Below are 19,954 nucleotides of genomic sequence, written 5' to 3' on the forward strand. Positions count from 1 at the left end.
AGAGTAGGAGCAGAGCATTGTGTCCTCCTGGAGAGGTCATGTAGGGAGGTATGACATAGGTATGAGCACTGGGTCAGTATTAGGGTACAGCACAGGTGATGGTAATCATACAGTAAGAGGGAAGTGCAGGAGCAGAGCATTGTGTCCTCCTGGAGAGGTCATGTTGGGAGGTATGACATAGGTATGAGCACTGGGTAAGTATTAGGGTACAGCACAGGTGATGGTAATCATACAGTAAGAGGGAAAAGCAGGAGCGGAGCATTGTGTCCTCCTGGAGAGGTCATGTTGGGAGGTATGACATAGGTATGAGCACTGGGTTAGTATTAGGGTACAGCACAGGTGATGGTAATCATACAGTAAGAGGGAAGAGCAGGAGCAGAGCATTGTGTCCTCCTGGAGAGGTCATGTTGGGAGGTATGACATAGGTATGAGCACTGGGTAAGTATTAGGGTACAGCACAGGTGATGGTAATCATACAGTAAGAGGGAAGAGCAGGAGCAGAGCATTGTGTCCTCCTGGAGCGGGTCATGTAGGGAGGTATGACATAGGTATGAGCACTGGGTCAGCATTAGGGTACAGCACAGGTGATGGTAATCATACAGTAAGACGGAAGAGCAGGAGCAGAGCATTGTGTCCTCCTGTAGAGGGTCATGTTGGGAGGTATGACATAGGTATGAGCACTGGGTCAGTATTGGGGTACAGCACAGGTGATGGTAATCATACAGTAAGAGGGAAGAGCAGGAGCAGAGCATTGTGTCCTCCTGGAGCGGGTCATGTAGGGAGGTATGACATAGGTATGAGCACTGGGTCAGCATTAGGGTACAGCACAGGTGATGGTAATCATACAGCAAGAGGGAAGAGCAGGAGCAGAGCATTGTGTCCTCCTGGAGAGGTCATGTTGGGAGGTATGACATAGGTATGAGCACTGGGTCAGCATTAGGGTACAGCACAGGTGATGGTAATCATACAGCAAGAGGGAAGAGCAGGAGCAGAGCGTTGTGTCCTCCTGTAGAGGTCATGTTGGGAGGTATGACATAGGTATGAGCACTGGGTAAGTATTAGGGTACAGCACAGGTGATGGTAATCATACAGGAAGAGCAGGAGCAGAGCATTGTGTCCTCCTGTAGAGGGTCATGTTGGGAGGTATGACATAGGTATGAGCACTGGGTCAGTATTAGGGTACAGCACAGGTGATGGTAATCATACAGTAAGAGGGAAGTCCAGGAGCAGAGCATTGTGTCCTCCTGGAGAGGTCATGTTGGGAGGTATGACATAGGTATAAGCACTGGGTCAGTATTAGGGTACAGCACAGGTGATGGTAATCATACAGTAAGAGGGAAGAGCAGGAGCAGAGCGTTGTGTCCTCCTGTAGAGGTCATGTTGGGAGGTATGACATAGGTATGAGCACTGGGTAAGTATTAGGGTACAGCACAGGTGATGGTAATCATACAGTAAGAGGGAAGAGCAGGAGCAGAGCATTGTGTCCTCCTGTAGAGGGTCATGTTGGGAGGTATGACACAGGTATGAGCACTGGGTCAGTATTGGGGTACAGCACAGGTGATGGTAATCATACAGTAAGAGGGAAGAGCAGGAGCAGAGCATTGTGTCCTCCTGGAGCGGGTCATGTAGGGAGGTATGACATAGGTATGAGCACTGGGTCAGTATTGGGGTACAGCACAGGTGATGGTAATCATACAGTAAGAGGGAAGAGCAGGAGCAGAGCATTGTGTCCTCCTGGAGAGGGTCATGTTGGGAGGTATGACATAGGTATGAGCACTGGGTCAGTATTAGGGTACAGCACAGGTGCTGGTAATCCTACAGTAAGAGGGAAGAGCAGGAGCAGAGCATTGTGTCCCTCCTGGAGAGGTCATGTTGGGAGGTATGACATAGGTATGAGCACTGGGTCAGTATTAGGGTACAGCACAGGTGATGGTAATCATATAGTAAGAGGGAAGAGCAGGAGCAGAGCATTGTGTCCTCCTAGAGAGGTCATGTTGGGAGGTATGACATAGGTATGAGCACTGGGTCAGTATTGGGGTACAGCACAGGTGATGGTAATCATACAGTAAGAGGGAAAAGCAGGAGCAGAGCATTGTGTCCTCCTGGAGCGGGTCATGTAGGGAGGTATGACATAGGTAAGAGCACTGGGTCAGTATTGGGGTACAGCACAGGTGATGGTAATCATACATTAAGAGGGAAGAGCAGGAGCAGAGCATTGTGTCCTCCTGTAGAGGGTCATGTTGGGAGGTATGACATAGGTATGAGCACTGGGTCAGTATTGGGGTACAGCACAGGTGATGGTAATCATACAGTAAGAGGGAAAAGCAGGAGCAGAGCATTGTGTCCTCCTGGAGCGGGTCATGTTGGGAGGTATGACATAGGTATGAGCACTGGGTCAGTATTAGGGTACAGCACATGTGATGGTAATCATACAGTAAGAGGGAAGTGCAGGAGTAGAGCATTGTGTCCTCCTGGAGAGGGTTATGTTGGGAGGTTTGACATAGGTATGAGCACTGGGTCAGTATTAGGGTACAGCACAGGTGCTGGTAATCATACAGTAAGAGGGAAGAGCAGGAGCAGAGCATTGTGTCCCTCCTGGAGAGGTCATGTTGGGAGGTATGACATAGGTATGAGCACTGGGTCAGTATTAGGGTACAGCACAGGTGATGGTAATCATACAGTAAGAGGGAAGAGCAGGAGCAGAGCATTGTGTCCTCCTGGAGAGGTCATGTTGGGAGGTATGACATAGGTATGAGCACTGGGTCAGTATTGGGGTACAGCACAGGTGATGGTAATCATACAGTAAGAGGGAAAAGCAGGAGCAGAGCATTGTGTCCTCCTGGAGCGGGTCATGTTGGGAGGTATGACATAGGTATGAGCACTGGGTCAGTATTAGGGTACAGCACATGTGATGGTAATCATACAGTAAGAGGGAAGTGCAGGAGCAGAGCATTGTGTCCTCCTGGAGAGGCCATGTTGGGAGGTATGACATAGGTATGAGCACTGGGTCAGTATTAGGGTACAGCACAGGTGATGGTAATCATACAGTAAGAGGGAAGAGTAGGAGCAGAGCATTGTGTTCTCCTGGAGAGGTCATGTTGGGAGGTATGACATAGGTATGAGCACTGGGTCAGTATTAGGGTACAGCACAGGTGATGGTAATCATACAGTAAGAGGGAAGAGCAGGAGCAGAGCATTGTGTCCTCCTGGAGAGGGTCATGTTGGGAGGTATGACATAGGTATGAGCACTGGGTCAGTATTAGGGTACAGCACATGTGATGGTAATCATACAGTAAGAGGGAAGAGCAGGAGCAGAGCATTGTGTCCTCCTGGAGAGGTCATGTTGGGAGGTATGACATAGGTATGAGCACTGGGTCAGTATTGGGGTACAGCACAGGTGATGGTAATCATACAGTAAGAGGGAAGAGCAGGAGCAGAGCATTGTGTCCTCCTGGAGAGGTCATGTTGGGAGGTATGACATAGGTATGAGCACTGGGTCAGTATTGGGGTACAGCACAGGTGATGGTAATCATACAGTAAGAGGGAAGAGCAGGAGCAGAGCATTGTGTCCTCCTGTAGAGGGTCATGTTGGGAGGTATGACATAGGTATGAGCACTGGGTCAGTATTAGGGTACAGCACAGGTGATGGTAATCATACAGTAAGAGGGAAGAGCAGGAGCAGAGCATTGTCCCTCCTGGAGAGGTCATGTTGGGAGGTATGACATAGGTATGAGCACTGGGTCAGTATTAGGGTACAGCACAGGTGATGGTAATCATACAGTAAGAGGGAAGAGCAGGAGCAGAGCATTGTGTCCTCCTGGAGAGGTCATGTAGGGAGGTATGACATAGGTATGAGCACTGGGTCAGTATTAGGGTACAGCACAGGTGATGGTAATCATACAGTAAGAGGGAAGAGCAGGAGCAGAGCATTGTGTCCTCCTGGAGAGGTCATGTTGGGAGGTATGACATAGGTATGAGCACTGGGTCAGTATTAGGGTACAGCACAGGTGATGGTAATCATACAGTAAGAGGGAAGAGCAGGAGCAGAGCATTGTGTCCTCCTGGAGAGGTCATGTTGGGAGGTATGACATAGGTATGAGCACTGGGTCAGTATTAGGGTGCAGCACAGGTGATGGTAATCATACAGTAAGAGGGAAGAGCAGGAGCAGAGCATTGTGTCCTCCTGGAGCGGGTCATGTAGGGAGGTATGACATAGGTATGAGCACTGGGTCAGTATTAGGGTACAGCACAGGTGATGGTAATCATACAGTAAGAGGGAAAAGCAGGAGCAGAGCATTGTGTCCTCCTGGAGCGGGTCATGTAGGGAGGTATGCTAATCTGATGCGCTAGTGGGAATCGCCGTAGGGGGAGTGACTCCGGCAAATGAGATGTTAATACGAATCGTCGATGTTGCTCCCTGCTTCTCCTCGATACAGAGGCGAAGCAGGAAGCGCTGTAGCTCGGCTTTACATATTATCCCTTTAAACCGGGACACCCTTGGACTACACAGATTCTGTGGCTGGCTGGCTACAAGCCTTCATGTCACCTGGTTTTAATCAACCACAGAACCAGTGTAATCCACGCTCCTAAGTGTCATTTTTCAATCCCAGGGCAGGATGTACTAAGCATTTTCTGCTTTAGTACATCCCTTCCACAACCTGTAACATGGCAGTTAGGAGCTGATTGGCTGGTACTTTATCTCCGTCTATTTTTTCTCTTCAAAGCTTAGTACATAGGGGGTAATTCAGACCTGATCCGTAGGCTGCGTTTTCGTACAGTGGGCAATCAGGCCTAAACTGCGCATGCGTATGCACCACAATGCGCGTCGCACGGGTACAAAGCGGTTCTCCGCTAAGCGATGGCTTTGTGCAAAGAATCCATTCACTTGGGCAATCACAAGGAGATTGACAGGAAGAAGGCGTTTGTGGGTGGCAACTGACCGTTTTCTGGGAGTGGTTGGAAAAACGCAGGCGTGTCCAAGCGTTTGCAGGGAGGGTTCCTGACGTCAATTCCGGCCCCGGACATGCTGAAGTGATCGCAGCGGCTGAGTAAGTCCTGGGCTGCGCAGAGACTGCACAAGATCTGTTTGTACCGCTCTGCTACACATGCGATCACACACTTGCACAGATAAAATACCCTCCCCCCAGTAGGCGGCGACTATCTGATCGCAGCAGCGCAAAAATCGCCTGTTAGCAATCAGGTCTGAATTACCCCCATAGACCCCTTAATCCCCATGTTTGCATGGTAAAAATCGTGTGAACACGTGAACTACCTGCAGTGCAGACATACAGTACATAAGTGTGCATATTTAGCACACCGTCCTAGCAGAGCCAGGATTGCTGGTATTTATTGTTCTGCGCAGGTTACTGCCCTGCAATCTAATCACTGTGCACCTGTACCTTGTACTTTCTTACTGGGATTTAGGAGCGATTGCTAGTGAGTAAAAGCACAGACACGCCCTGCAGCTGCTAAGGTTTAGTTATTTGTTCTGCTTTGTAGTAGAGGAGGGTAAAGTGCACCCTGTTAATACTGGGATAATGTTGGCGCAGTTCTGCTTGCTCACTGAATGCTGCCATATTTCTGATAAAGTACACCACAAGTCACTGACTTCTATCAATAATATATATTTCATCTATTATTTGCATGAAGATAATCTGGCATGTCCGGGCACTGCCATTATCACAGCGTTCCTTGTATTGTCAGTCTTTTTGTTTGACATATGCTTGTATGGGGGGGCCTCAAGATCTCATCTCAGTCCCCGCTGCAGGCCAGTATTGATTGTCTTCTGGTCACATTCATTGTATTGTAATACTAGCTGGAATATTTTGGTTTTGAAGGTCCCCGGCGTTCGCTAGCGATGGCGGTGACGGAGAATGTGTCCAGCTGTTCGCTGAGTACCATGTGGGACTGGTCACACTGGTCGCTGTCTGGGACCCCCCCGGCTGTATCTCTCTTAGATGCGGCTGCTGATCTTCTGGTGCTGGACCGAAACTTTGCTGGTGCCTTAGAACTGTGTGAGAGGGGACTACAGATCCTGGCTGCAGAGCCTGGGGACACGAGGTGAGTCCGCTGCACCTGGTAGCACCTATTGTACATATCATCAGCCCTTAATATGTGTTCCACATGTGGCGCTGTCACCCGCTCATTCATTCAGTGGGTTGTAGTTCTGTAAAAGTATGATCTAGAACTGCTGTCGTGATATTATACGTGTTCTATATATTATTTATTTTCTTCAGGGGTATCTCATCCCTTTTTAAAAGCAAAGTTCATGTATTCAATAGTTGTTCATTAATCTCATTTCTCTGCATAATTACATTAACATATATATATATACTAGGTGATTCATCGCGCCCTACGGGCGCTCTTCACACCGTCGTTAGGGGCTACGCCCCATTAACCCCTGCAGGCCTTTAAACATACGCAGCCCGGTAGATAATAGATCCAGAAATTCAGGGCAGTATAGAGGGCATACAGAAATGGTGTCCGGTTGAGAAAAGATAGAGATGTCAGGGGGGAGGGAATGTACAGAAATGCTGTGCGATCGGTAAAGGATAGGGAGAGTCAGGGTGGTAGGTAGAGGATAAAGAGAGGGAAGGTGTTAGAGAGAAAATACCGTTGCGAGAAATTTTTTTTTATGCCAGTGGGTAAATATTGCAAGGGGGAAGGGCGTGCGATTGTCAAGGGGGCGTAGCCCTTTGTGAGGGCGTGCAGAGTGGCCGCAGGGCACAATGAATAACATAGTGTAGTTTATACTGCTAGTGTCTGCATCATGAAGTACCAGATGAGTAACAGCAATGCACTGTAGATAAGACACCAAAGTGCTGTGGCCACAGGTAGCAGAGACGCTTATACACACAATACCCACAGGCAGCAGAGTCGCTTATACACATAATACGCGCAGGTAGCAGAGGCGCTTATACACACAGTGCCCACAGGCAGCAGAGTCGCTTATACACACAATACCTGGAGGTAGCAGAGCCACTTATACACACAATGGCCACAGGTAGCAGAGTCGCTTATACACACAATACCCACAGGCAGCAGAGCCGCTTATACACACAATACCCACAGGCAGCAGAGTCGCTTATACACACAATACCCGCAGGTAGCAGAGGCGCTTATGCACACAATGGCCACAGGTAGCAGAGCAGCTTATACACACAATACCCACAGGCAGCAGAGCCGCTTATACACACAATACCCACAGGCAGCAGAGTCGCTTATACACACAATACCCGCAGGTAGCAGAGGCACTTATACACACAGTGCCCACAGGCAGCAGAGTCGCTTATACACACAATACCCGCAGGTAGCAGAGGCGCTTATACACACAATGGCCACAGGTAGCAGAGGCGCTTATACACACAGTGCCCACAGGGGGTGTAGTACTGGTGACCGGCGGTCTCCTGACCGCCGGTCACCTTACCGAAGCCGGGATCCCGGCAGCATACCGACGCCGGGATCCCGTAGGGGAAGGGCGAGTGCAGCAAGCCCCTTGCGGGCGCGCTGCGCTCGCCACACTGCGGGCTCGGTGGCGACCTGCGGTCGCCACGGGTTCTATTCCCACTCTATGGGTGTCGTGGACACCCACGAGTGGAAATAGTCCCTGTTGGTCGGCATGCCGACCATCGGGATAGTGAGCCGTCGGGCTCATGGAGGAGGTCATGTGACTGTCGGTCAGCTGACCGGCGGTCACATGAATACCACCCCCCACAGGTAGTAGAGGCGCTTATACACACAGTGACGACAGGTAGCAGAGGCGCTTATACACAAAATGGACACAGGTAGCAGAGCCGCGTATACACACAATACCCACAGGTAACAGAGTTGGTTCACACAATAGCCACAGGTAGCAGCGCCACTTATACACAATGGCCACAGGTAGCAGTGTTGCTTATACACACAATGGCCACTGGTAGCAGCGCCACTTATACACACAGTGCCCACAGGTAGCAGAGTTGGTTCTACACACAATGGCCACAGGTAGTAGCTGCGTTTATACACACGGTCACAGGTAGCAGCGCCACTTATACACAATGCCCACAGGTAGCAGAGCCGCTAATACACATAATGGGCACAGGTAGCAGAGCCGCTTATACACACAGTGCCCACAGGTAGCAGAGTTGGTTCTACACACAGTGGTGTCACGATCCGGGTATCTGGACGCCATTTCTTACCCATCAGATGTCTCCTAAGGCTGGCTCAGCGCTCCAGGACCGGATCCCATCTGTTATCCTGATGTGTACATTCCTGTATCCTCTCCTGTCACTCTGGGACGCTGTCACAGTAACGCCTTATTACATCTGGCATGGCGTCTCCCGCGGCCTCCGCCGCCGTCCCTGAACTTCTGCATGCAGAGTGTCTGAGTGGCGATTACGTCAGCCGCGGCCTCCGCTGTGTCCGCGTGGTTGGATGTGCATCTGTCAGCCTGGCGCCTCCTGTCTCCGGTGGCCGGCGCCGCCATTACTGTTTTCATTACCACATGGATTGCAAACCAAACTTCCCTCCAAGTGTCTGCATGGGCGCAGCCATCTTGGATTCTGTCAGCTGATCATTTCCACCAATCTGTTCTCAGTATTGATAATCTGCATAATTGCCTAGCCAATCCCTTCCTTGCTGCAGGTATAAATACACTGTGCCTGAGCAAGGAAGGCGTCAGTGCTTTGGTTGTCAAACCTAGTTCCTGTCTGTCTCTCTCCTGTGATTGTCTTCCAGGTTCCAGCTCCTGTCTCAAGACTTCCACCATAGAGACCCGCACCAGCATTCCACCTGCGGTGTAGCCTGACTCTCCAATCCATTGTGGATTCATCTGTTTCCAGCTACAACATTACCTGCTTCCAGCTCAGCTTCCAGCAGAGTACAGCTTCCCTTAAAGGGCCGGTGTCCTTTCTACACTTTACCACTCTCCACCGGTATTATTATTTCTCCGCTCTCAAGTTCTACATTTCAGTTCATATTTCATCGCTCCCAAGTTCATTTATTATTTAACTGGTTCCAGCCAGTATCCACTCCGTGCTAACAACAGTCTGGTTCCAGCCAGTATCCACAGCAGCTGTTTTATCTTCAGCAACCCAGCTTTTCCTGGAACACCAGCTGGCACAATCCTGGGTTATCTCCATTGCTACAGTCGGGCCTGGTAAGGACTTTCCATCTAGAAGATCATAAGAACTATCTCACACTACCAGTGCCCTGTGGCTCCTGCCATCCTGTAGTACCCAGGAACTGTATTTATTCTTTGCTGACTTTTACGTTTTCTTTTATTGCTGCTGTGATGCGGAGTTGTCATAATAAACATCATTGACTTTTATCCAAGTTGTCGTGGTCACGCCTTCGGGCAGTTATTATTCATGTTACTTACATGTCCAGGGGTCTGATACAACCTCCCAGGTTCCTGTACATCTCAGCCCCTACAACTGAGGCTGCCTCCCGTCAGCTCAGGCCCTCAGTTGTGACAGTAAGCACTGACCTAATGAATCCAGCCGGAGACCAGGATCAAGCGGCCAGGCCGATGCAAGAACTGGCAGCCCAACTAGAACATCAGGAGGCTGCACAGGGCCACATCATCCGCTGTCTCCAGGATCTCTCTACTCGGCTGGATGGGATTCAGACAACTCTCCGTGGATCAGGCGCGTCTGGTGCGTCAACCACAGTGACTCCAGCTATAACCCCACCCACCTTACCCATTTCTGCTCCACGTCTTCATCTTCCAACGCCAGCAAAATTTGACGGATCTCCAAGATTCTGCAGGGGATTTCTCAACCAGTGTGAGATTCAGTTTGAGCTACAACCTGGCAATTTTCCCAGTGACCGTACAAAAATTGCCTACATTATTTCTCTTCTCAGTGGCTCAGCCCTTGATTGGGCATCACCGTTATGGGAGAGGTCCGACACCCTGCTATCTTCCTACACTGCCTTCGTGTCAACATTCAGGCGCATCTTCGACGAGCCAGGCCGGGTAACCTCAGCTTCATCCGAGATTCTCCGTTTACGCCAGGGGTCACGTACTGTAGGACAATATCTGATACAGTTCCAGATCCTGGCATCCGAACTGGCATGGAACGACGAGGCCCTGTATGCTGCATTCTGGCATGGCTTATCTGAGCGTATTAAAGATGAGTTAGCTACCAGAGACTTACCTTCTAAGTTAGATGAGCTAATCTCACTCTGCACGAAAGTTGATTTACGTTTCAGAGAGAGAGCAACTGAGCGTGGAAGATCATCTGCTCCAAAATCTTCTGCTCCTCCTCCTCGTCAACTGTCACCATCTAAAGATGAGCCCATGCAACTTGGCCGTTCCCGTTTAACTCCTGCTGAGCGCCGAAGACGTCTCTCCGAGTCTCTCTGTCTCTATTGTGCAGCTCCGTCTCACACCATTAATGCCTGTCCCAAACGTCCGGGACTCCAGACCCTAGCTCGCCAAGGAGAGGGCCGGCTAGGAGTAATGATCTCCTCTCCATCTCCTCAAGATTGTAATCTCCCAGTCTCGCTTCAAGTTGCTCAACGTTATCGGAACGTCATTGCCCTCCTTGATTCCGGAGCAGCTGGGAACTTTATTACCGAAGCCTATGTTAAACGGTGGTCCCTACCCACCGAGAGACTTCCTTCGTCCATTTCTTTAACTGCCGTGGATGGCAGCAAAATTTTTGATGCAGTTATTTCTTTAAGGACTCTACCAGTTCGTCTGAGAGTGGGAGTTCTTCATTCCGAACTTATTTCTTTTTTAGTGATTCCAAGAGCCACACATCCTGTGGTCCTGGGCCTTCCATGGCTCCGTCTTCACAATCCTACAATTGATTGGACGACTACGCAAATCCTGGCATGGGGTTCCTCCTGTGCTGAGACATGTTTGTTTAAAGTATTGCCTGTCTGTTCTTCCTCCCCCAGGTCGTCTGATGTTCCACCTCCTCCATATCAAGATTTCACGGATGTGTTCAGTAAAGCTTCTGCTGATATCCTTCCTCCTCATAGAGAATGGGACTGTCCGATTGATCTCGTTCCAGGGAAGGTTCCACCTCGAGGCCGAACTTATCCGTTGTCTCTGCCTGAGACGCATTCTATGGAGGAATATATTAAAGAGAACCTAGCAAAGGGGTTCATTCGACCTTCTTCTTCTCCAGCCGGCGCAGGCTTCTTTTTTGTAAAAAAGAAAGATGGTGGTCTGCGGCCGTGCATCGACTACAGAGGTTTGAACGACATTACCATCAAGAACCGTTATCCTTTACCCTTGATTACTGAGCTCTTTGACAGAGTTAGCGGAGCTACCATCTTTACAAAGCTGGACTTGCGAGGTGCATACAATCTCATCCGGATCCGTGAGGGTGACGAGTGGAAGACCGCCTTTAACACCCGTGACGGACATTATGAGTACCTCGTCATGCCCTTCGGATTGAGCAATGCTCCAGCTGTCTTCCAGCATTTTGTCAATGAGATCTTCAGAGACATTCTATACCGTCATGTCGTGGTCTATCTAGACGATATCCTCATTTTTGCCAACGATTTAGAGGAACATCGTTTTTGGGTTAAAGAGGTTCTGTCCCGTCTCCGTGTCAATCATCTCTATTGCAAATTAGAAAAATGCGTCTTTGAAGTCAAGTCCATTCCGTTTCTAGGGTACATTGTGTCCGGTTCCGGACTAGAGATGGATCCTGAGAAACTACAAGCAATCCAAAATTGGCCGGTACCCTTAACCCTCAAAGGGGTCCAGAGGTTCTTAGGGTTCGCCAACTATTACCGAAAGTTTATACGAGACTTTTCCACCATTGTGGCGCCTATTACTGCTTTCACTAAGAAGGGTGCTAACCCGTCCAAGTGGTCTGAAGAAGCCATGCAAGCATTTCATCTTTTAAAACAAAGGTTCATCTCTGCGCCTGTTCTGAAACAGCCTGACATCGACTCTCCTTTCATCTTAGAGGTGGATGCCTCCTCCGTTGGAGTAGGAGCGGTGTTATCTCAGAGGGCTAAAGATGGCCATTTACATCCTTGCAGTTTCTTCTCCTGGAAGTTCTCCCCAGCTGAGCGCAACTATGCCATTGGCGACCAGGAGTTGCTAGCCATCAAGCTCGCTCTAGAAGAGTGGAGGTATCTGTTGGAGGGAGCTTCTCATTCAATCACCATACTTACAGACCACAAGAACCTTTTATACCTGAAGGGCGCACAATGTCTCAACCCTCGTCAGGCCAGATGGGCACTTTTCTTTTCCAGGTTCGACTTTAAACTCCAGTTCTGTCCGGGCTCTCAGAATCGCAAGGCCGATGCCCTTTCCCGCTCATGGGAGCAAGAAAATGAGTCAGAGTCTTCAGACAAGCATCCTATTATAAATCCGTTGGCATTCTCCACGGTAGGGATGGACTCTACGCCCCCATCAGGGAAAAGTTTTGTGAAGCCGATGCTAAGGAAGAAGCTCATGCATTGGGCCCATGCTTCCCGTTTTGCCGGACATACAGGTATCCAAAAAACCCTGGAGTTTATCTCTAGGTCCTATTGGTGGCCAACTCTGAAAAAGGACGTCTTGGAGTTTATTGCATCTTGCCCAAAGTGTGCCCAACATAAAGTATCCCGCCAGTCGCCTGCGGGGCAACTGGTTCCACTATCCGTTCCCCGTCGACCATGGACCCACTTGTCGATGGATTTCATTACAGACTTACCCATGTGCAACAAGTTCAATACCATCTGGGTGGTAGTTGACCGGTTCACCAAGATGGCACACTTCATTCCTCTCACCGGTCTTCCGTCAGCTTCCAAGTTGGCTCAAGTATTCATACAAGAGATCTTCCGACTCCACGGTCTTCCTGAAGAAATTATCTCAGATCGAGGAGTTCAATTCACAGCCAAATTCTGGCGAAGTTTATGTCAAGTCCTCCAAGTCAAGCTAAAGTTTTCCACGGCTTACCATCCTCAGACCAATGGTCAAACCGAGAGGGTGAATCAGGACTTGGAGGCCTTCCTCCGCATCTATGTGTCCTCCTCTCAAGATGACTGGGTTCAATTACTTCCCTGGGCCGAGTTCTGTCATAACAACCAGTATCATTCTTCATCTGCTTCAACACCATTCTTCACTAACTTTGGATTCCACCCTAAAGTCCCTGAGTTCCAACCGCTTCCAGCAACTTCTGTTCCCGCAGTGGATATCACCTTGCATCAGTTTGCCAATATCTGGAAGAGCGTACGATCAGCTCTGCTCAAGGCATCGTTCAGGTACAAGAAGTTTGCGGATAAGAAGCGTCGAGCAGTTCCTGCTCTCAAGGTGGGTGATCGGGTATGGTTATCCACGAAGAATTTGAGGTTAAGAGTTCCCAGTATGAAGTTTGCACCTCGCTATATCGGTCCTTTCAAGATTGAACAAGTCATCAATCCTGTTGCTTACAGACTCCAGTTGCCTCCCTTCTTAAAAATACCCAGGACATTCCATGTTTCCCTGTTGAAACCGCTGATCTTGAATCGGTTTCATTCCTCACTTCCTCCAACTCCGAAAGTCCAAACTCAACGAGGCGTTGAGTATGAAGTGGCCAAGATCCTGGACTCACGTCACCGTTACGGTCAACTACAATATCTTATTGACTGGAAGGGTTATGGTCCTGAGGAACGTTCATGGACCAATGCTTCTGATGTCCATGCTCCTGCCTTGGTCCGGAGATTCCATTCCAAGTTTCCTCAAAAGCCAAAGAAGTGTCCTGGGGCCACTCCTAAAGGGGGGGGGGGGTGCTGTCACGATCCGGGTATCTGGACGCCATTTCTTACCCATCAGATGTCTCCTAAGGCTGGCTCAGCGCTCCAGGACCGGATCCCATCTGTTATCCTGATGTGTACATTCCTGTATCCTCTCCTGTCACTCTGGGACGCTGTCACAGTAAATGCCATATTACACCTGGCATGGCGTCTCCCGCGGCCTCCGCCGCCGTCCCTGAACTTCTGCATGCAGAGTGTCTGAGTGGCGATTACGTCAGCCGCGGCCTCCGCTGTGTCCGCGTGGTTGGATGTGCATCTGTCAGCCTGGCGCCTCCTGTCTCCGGTGGCCGGCGCCGCCATTACTGTTTTCATTACCACATGGATTGCAAACCAAACTTCCCTCCAAGTGTCTGCATGGGCGCAGCCATCTTGGATTCTGTCAGCTGATCATTTCCACCAATCTGTTCTCAGTATTGATAATCTGCATAATTGCCTAGCCAATCCCTTCCTTGCTGCAGGTATAAATACACTGTGCCTGAGCAAGGAAGGCGTCAGTGCTTTGGTTGTCAAACCTAGTTCCTGTCTGTCTCTCTCCTGTGATTGTCTTCCAGGTTCCAGCTCCTGTCTCAAGACTTCCACCATAGAGACCCGCACCAGCATTCCACCTGCGGTGTAGCCTGACTCTCCAATCCATTGTGGATTCATCTGTTTCCAGCTACAACATTACCTGCTTCCAGCTCAGCTTCCAGCAGAGTACAGCTTCCCTTAAAGGGCCGGTGTCCTTTCTACACTTTACCACTCTCCACCGGTATTATTATTTCTCCGCTCTCAAGTTCTACATTTCAGTTCATATTTCATCGCTCCCAAGTTCATTTATTATTTAACTGGTTCCAGCCAGTATCCACTCCGTGCTAACAACAGTCTGGTTCCAGCCAGTATCCACAGCAGCTGTTTTACCTTCAGCAACCCAGCTTTTCCTGGAACACCAGCTGGCACAACCCTGGGTTATCTCCATTGCTACAGTCGGGCCTGGTAAGGACTTTCCATCTAGAAGATCATAAGAACTATCTCACACTACCAGTGCCCTGTGGCTCCTGCCATCCTGTAGTACCCAGGAACTGTATTTATTATTTGCTGACTTTTACGTTTTCTTTTACTGCTGCTGTGTTGCGGAGTTGTCATAATAAACATCATTGACTTTTATCCAAGTTGTCGTGGTCACGCCTTCGGGCAGTTATTATTCATGTTACTTACATGTCCAGGGGTCTGATACAACCTCCCAGGTTCCGGTACATCTCAGCCCCTACAACTGAGGCTGCCTCCCGTCAGCTCAGGCCCTCAGTTGTGACAAGTGGCCACAGGTAGTAGCTGCGTTTATACACACAGTGGCCACAGGTAGCAGCGCCACTTATACACAATGCCCACAGGTAGCAGTGTCGCTTAGACACAGAATGGCCACAGCATTAGTGTTTCTTATTAATCCAATGTCCATTGGTAGCAACTATACTCACAGAAGTTCAGTGTGTGTGGGGGGGGTTTGGAAAGGGGGTGGGTTCAGTGAGGTGCCTATACGTGCCGCTGATCACCCCGATTCAGGGAATCCCTTGTAGCGGCTACAGATGGTGTCCGAGGTGCTACGTGTGGTGGAGGGGTGGGTGGGGGAGGGGGTCCAGAGGTATTGCGGGTGGCGGAGGGGTGGGTGCAGGGGCACGGATGGCGGAAAGGGTGCAGAGGTGCTGTGTGTGGGGGAGGGGGAGGTGTGGAGGGGGCGCAGATGGGGGAGGGGGTCTAGAGGTGCTGCGGGGAGGGGCGGGTGCGGGTGGGAAGTGTAGATGCTGTTGGTGGGGGAGGGGTGGGTGCGAGGGAATGTGGATGAAAGAGGGGGTATGGAGGTGATGTGTGTGTGGGAGGGGCGATGTAGGTGGGTGCGTTTGGAGGTGCAGTGGGGGTGAGCTTAGGTGATGGGTTTCAGAAGTGCTGTGGGTGGGGGAGGTGTGGGATGGCACGGATGGGGGATGTAGATGCTGTGGATGGGGGAGGGGTGGCTGCGGGCGAGCTGTGGATGGGGGAGGGAGTCCGGAGGTGCTTCGGGTGGTGGTCCAGAGGTGTTGCGGGTGGGGGAGGGGCAGGTGTGGGAGGTCCATAGATGGGGAGGGTGTCTGTAGATAATGCGGGTGGGTAGGTGCTGTAGTTGGGGGAGTGGTGGGTGCGGGGGTGTTGCGGTGGGGTAGGTGATCTGGATGGGGTAGGTGATCTGGATGTGTGGTAGCCAGGGGAGGGGCGGGTGCGGGGTTGGCACGGATGGGGGAGGGGGTCCGTGGGTGCTGTGGATGAGTGAGGGGTGGGTGCGGGATTACGGCGGTGGGTGGGGGAGGGTGCCGGTGCGGGGATACCGTGGTCGGGGTAGGGCCGGGGGTGCTGCTGCGGAGGGTGGGGGAGGGGCAGGGGTGTGGCGGTGGGGGAGGGGTGGGTGTGGGGATGCTGTGGGCGGTGCGCCAGGGGTGGGGGCGTGAGGGGGTGCGGATGGGGTCTGTAGATGCTGCTGGTGGTGGAGGGGCAGGTACGGGAGCCTGTGGATGAAGGAGGGGGTCTGGAGGTGCTGTGCGTGGGGGAGGGCCGATGTAGTGGGGGTGCGTAGGGGGAGGTGGGGTTGCAGGGGGGGGGGGGTGCTGCGGGTGGGGGAGGTGTGGGTGCGGGATGGGGTATGTAGATGCTGTGGGTGGTTGCAGGGGAGCCGTGGATGGGGGAGGGGGTCCTGAGGTGCTGTGGGTGGTGGTCCAGAGGTGCTGGGGGCGGGGGAGGTCCGCGAATGGGGGAAGGTGTCTATAGATGATGGGGTGGGGGAGGGTCCGGAGGTGCTGTGGGTGGGGGAGTAGCGGCTGCGGGGGTGTGATGGGGGTACGGATGCGGCGCGGGCAGGAGAGGGGCGGATGGGGGAGGGGATCCAAGGGCGCTGTAGGTGGGTGAGGGGTGGGTGTGTGGTTACCGCAGTTGGAGAGGGCCAGCTGTGGTGGTGTTGGGGGTGGTGGAGGGGCAGGTGGGTGGGTGTTGGGGGGGAGGGGAGGGGTGGGTGCAGGGGTGGTGTGGTTTGGTGGGTGCGAGGGTGCCACTTTTGCGTGTGCGGTTGGGGGGGTTGTGCAGGTAGGGGAGGGGGTGCTGTGCATAGGGGAGGGGCAGGGGTGCCATGGGTGGGGGCTTGGGAGCAGGGGGGGGGCTGGGGGAGAGGCTGGTGTGGGAGTGCCGTGGGTGCCGTAGTTGGTGGAGCAGGAGCAGGGGTGCTGCGGATGGGGGAGGGGCGGGTGCAGGAGGGGCATATTCGGTGGTGGTGCGGGTGGGGTGGAGGGTGCTGGGATGTAGCGGGGGGAGAGGTGGGTATGGGGGTGGGGGAGGGCCGGGGGTGCCGCGGGTGGGGAGTGCTGCAGGTGTGGGAGCTACGGTTGGGGGCGGGAGTGCCGCGGGGGGGCTGCAGGGGTGGGGGGCGGATGCGGTGGGTGCCGCAGGTGGGGGGCCGCGGGTGTTGGTGCTACTGGTGGGGGAGCATGCGGGAGTGCCGTGGGTGTTGTTGCTACTGGTGGGGGAGCGGGCGGGGGGCCGCGGGTGTTAGTGCTACGGGTGGGTGGGGGGCGAGTGCGGCTGTCAGTAGCCTTCTACTGTATAGTAGCATTTTCCCCTGAACTCTGCGGCAGCTGCAAGACTGAGGCATTTAGTAAGAGTCCCGCTTACAGTCAGCGGCTGCAGTGTCACCCGACTCCCTGGGAGACACGTCTCTCGCACAGCTACTATACCCAGGCACGTGGCCAGCAGCAGCAACGTCACACCGTGACGTCACCCGGGCACAATACAGCAACACTGCAGCAGCTGGTAGAACAGTGACGTCACCCGGACAATAATACATTAATACTGCTGCAGCATTGCATCACACAGTGACGTCACATGACAATAATACATTAATACTGCTGCAGCATTGCATCACACAGTGACGTCACATGACAATAATACATTAATACTGCTGCAGCATTGCATCACACAGTGACGTCACATGACAATAATACATTAATACTGCTGCAGCATTGCATCACACAGTGACGTCACATGACAATAATACATTAATACTGCTGCAGCATTGCATCACACAGTGACGTCACATGACAATAATACATTAATACTGCTGCAGCATTGCATCACACAGTGACGTCACATGACAATAATACATTAATACTGCTGCAGCATTGCATCACACAGTGACGTCACATGACAATAATACATTAATACTGCTGCAGCATTGCATCACACAGTGACGTCGCCCGTGCGGCTGACAGTGACAGGAACAGTCACATCCTGGACTTACAGTACTGCACCACAAAGCAGATCCCTATGGCCGCGGTGTTGTGACATAGGAGGGAGAGAGAATATCTTCCCAATCCCGAGGGCGCCTGTGTAACGCAGTGGTGGGGCTAGGAGTAGTCAATGGCTATTCAATTTAATGATCCACAATAGGTGAGGGGCGGGAGGCAGGGTGAGATAGGAAACCCGTCCATGTCACTGCCATACCTCCTAACTTTTCTCTTTTTGAAAGAGTGACACGCGCGCGACGAAGCTCCCGAAAAGGGGGCGTGGCCTACGAAAAGGGGCGTGGCTTCGCGGGAGGACCCGTGATCGCGAGCCACGTCCCCGTTTTCGTCACTGAAGGGGCATGCCCAGCGCTCTGTGAGCTGCTGGCATGCCCCCTCTCCCTGTCTCCAATGAATAGACGATGTGCGCATGCGCACAGCGTCTATTCACCGCTGCTCTGCTAAGCAGGGCAGCGAGAAACGGAGCCTCCCAACTGCCCCCCCACCGCGGGACACTGCGGCCCGTGGGTGGGACAGCGGGACAGTCCCCAAAAAACGGGACTGTCCCGCGAAAATCGGGACAGTTGGGAGGTATGTCACTGCTGACTGCAATAATATTATCATCTGGCTACAGCCGCCCCGAGCACGTGTGTGACAGCAGCTACTGCCGCGGGAGCCCCGGGTACTGGCTGGATATATACAGTGCTGCGGCTGGGGTAGTGTTAGCAGCGGGACAGCGTGTCACCATGTGGTAGCCGCCTCGCGGAGTACAGTGACCAGGAGCCGGCAGCACTGCTGCAGGGAGTGTACGGGGAGGAGAGAGACAGGGGAGTGGGCGGAGACAGGGAGGAGACTGGGTGGGCTGAGGGAGGGGACTGTTTCTGGTAGATCTGTGACTGTGACTCCGCCCAGCGTTACGGGCAGGCACAGAGTCACAGATGTAGCCAAATATATAGGAGATATATATATATAGCTGCTGTCCCATGCGCATGCAGTACTATACTCTCCTGCTGTAACCCAGGCACATATACTACTGCTCTCTCCCGGTGTAACCCAGGCACATATACTACTGCTCTCTCCCGGTGTAACCCAGGCACATATACTACTGCTCTCTCCTGGTGTAACCCAGGCACATATACTACTGCTCTCTCCTGGTGTAACCCAGGCACATATACTACTGCTCTCTCCTGGTGTAACCCAGGCACATATACTACTGTTCTCTCCTGGTGTAACCCAGGCGCATATACTACTGCTCTCTCCTGGTGTAACCCAGGCACATATACTACTGCTCTCTCCTGGTGTAACCCAGGCACATATACTACTGCTCTCTCCTGGTGTAACCCAGGCACATATACTACTGCTCTCTCCTGGTGTAACCCAGGCACATATACTACTGTAATCTCCCTGTGTAACCCAGGCACATATACTACTGCTCTCTCCCGGTGTAACCCAGGTACATATACTACTGCTCTCTCCTGGTGTAACCCGGGCACATATACTACTGTTCTCTCCTGGTGTAACCCAGGCGCATATACTACTGTTCTCTCCTGCTGTAACCCAGACACATATACTACTGTTCTCTCCTGGTGTAACCCAGGCACATATACTACTGCTCTCTCCCGGTGTAAACCAGGCACATATACTACTGTTCTCTCCCGGTGTAACCCAGGCGCATATACTACTGTTCTCTCCTGCTGTAACCCAGACACATATACTACTGTTCTCTCCTGGTGTAACCCAGGTACATATACTACTGTTCTCTCCCGGTGTAACCCAGGCACATATACTACTGTTCTCTCCTGGTGTAACCCAGGCACGTAGACTACTGCTCTCTCCCGATGTAACCCAGGCGCATATACTACTGTTCTCTCCTGCTGTAACCCAGGCACATATACTACTGCTCTCTCCTGGTGTAACCCAGGCACATATACTACTGCTCTCTCCTGGTGTAACCCAGG

At 52.0% G+C, this 19,954-nt stretch overlaps 1 protein-coding gene across 3 annotated transcripts in view; it reads left to right on the top strand.

The window, feature by feature from the left end:
- PEX26 (peroxisomal biogenesis factor 26) overlaps positions 1 to 19,954 on the top strand; it is a 44,879-nt gene that overhangs the window by 16,862 nt on the left and 8,063 nt on the right. For all 3 annotated transcript variants that reach the window (XM_063929281.1, XM_063929280.1, XM_063929282.1), the window contains exon 3: positions 5,838 to 6,060. In XM_063929281.1, the coding sequence (XP_063785351.1) occupies positions 5,858 to 6,060 (203 nt within the window). In that variant the 5' untranslated portion in view covers positions 5,838 to 5,857. The remainder of the gene's footprint in view (positions 1 to 5,837; positions 6,061 to 19,954) is intronic.

This window comes from Pseudophryne corroboree, chromosome 6 (genome assembly GCF_028390025.1).
Source record: "Pseudophryne corroboree isolate aPseCor3 chromosome 6, aPseCor3.hap2, whole genome shotgun sequence".
Lineage (NCBI taxonomy): Eukaryota > Metazoa > Chordata > Amphibia > Anura > Myobatrachidae > Pseudophryne > Pseudophryne corroboree.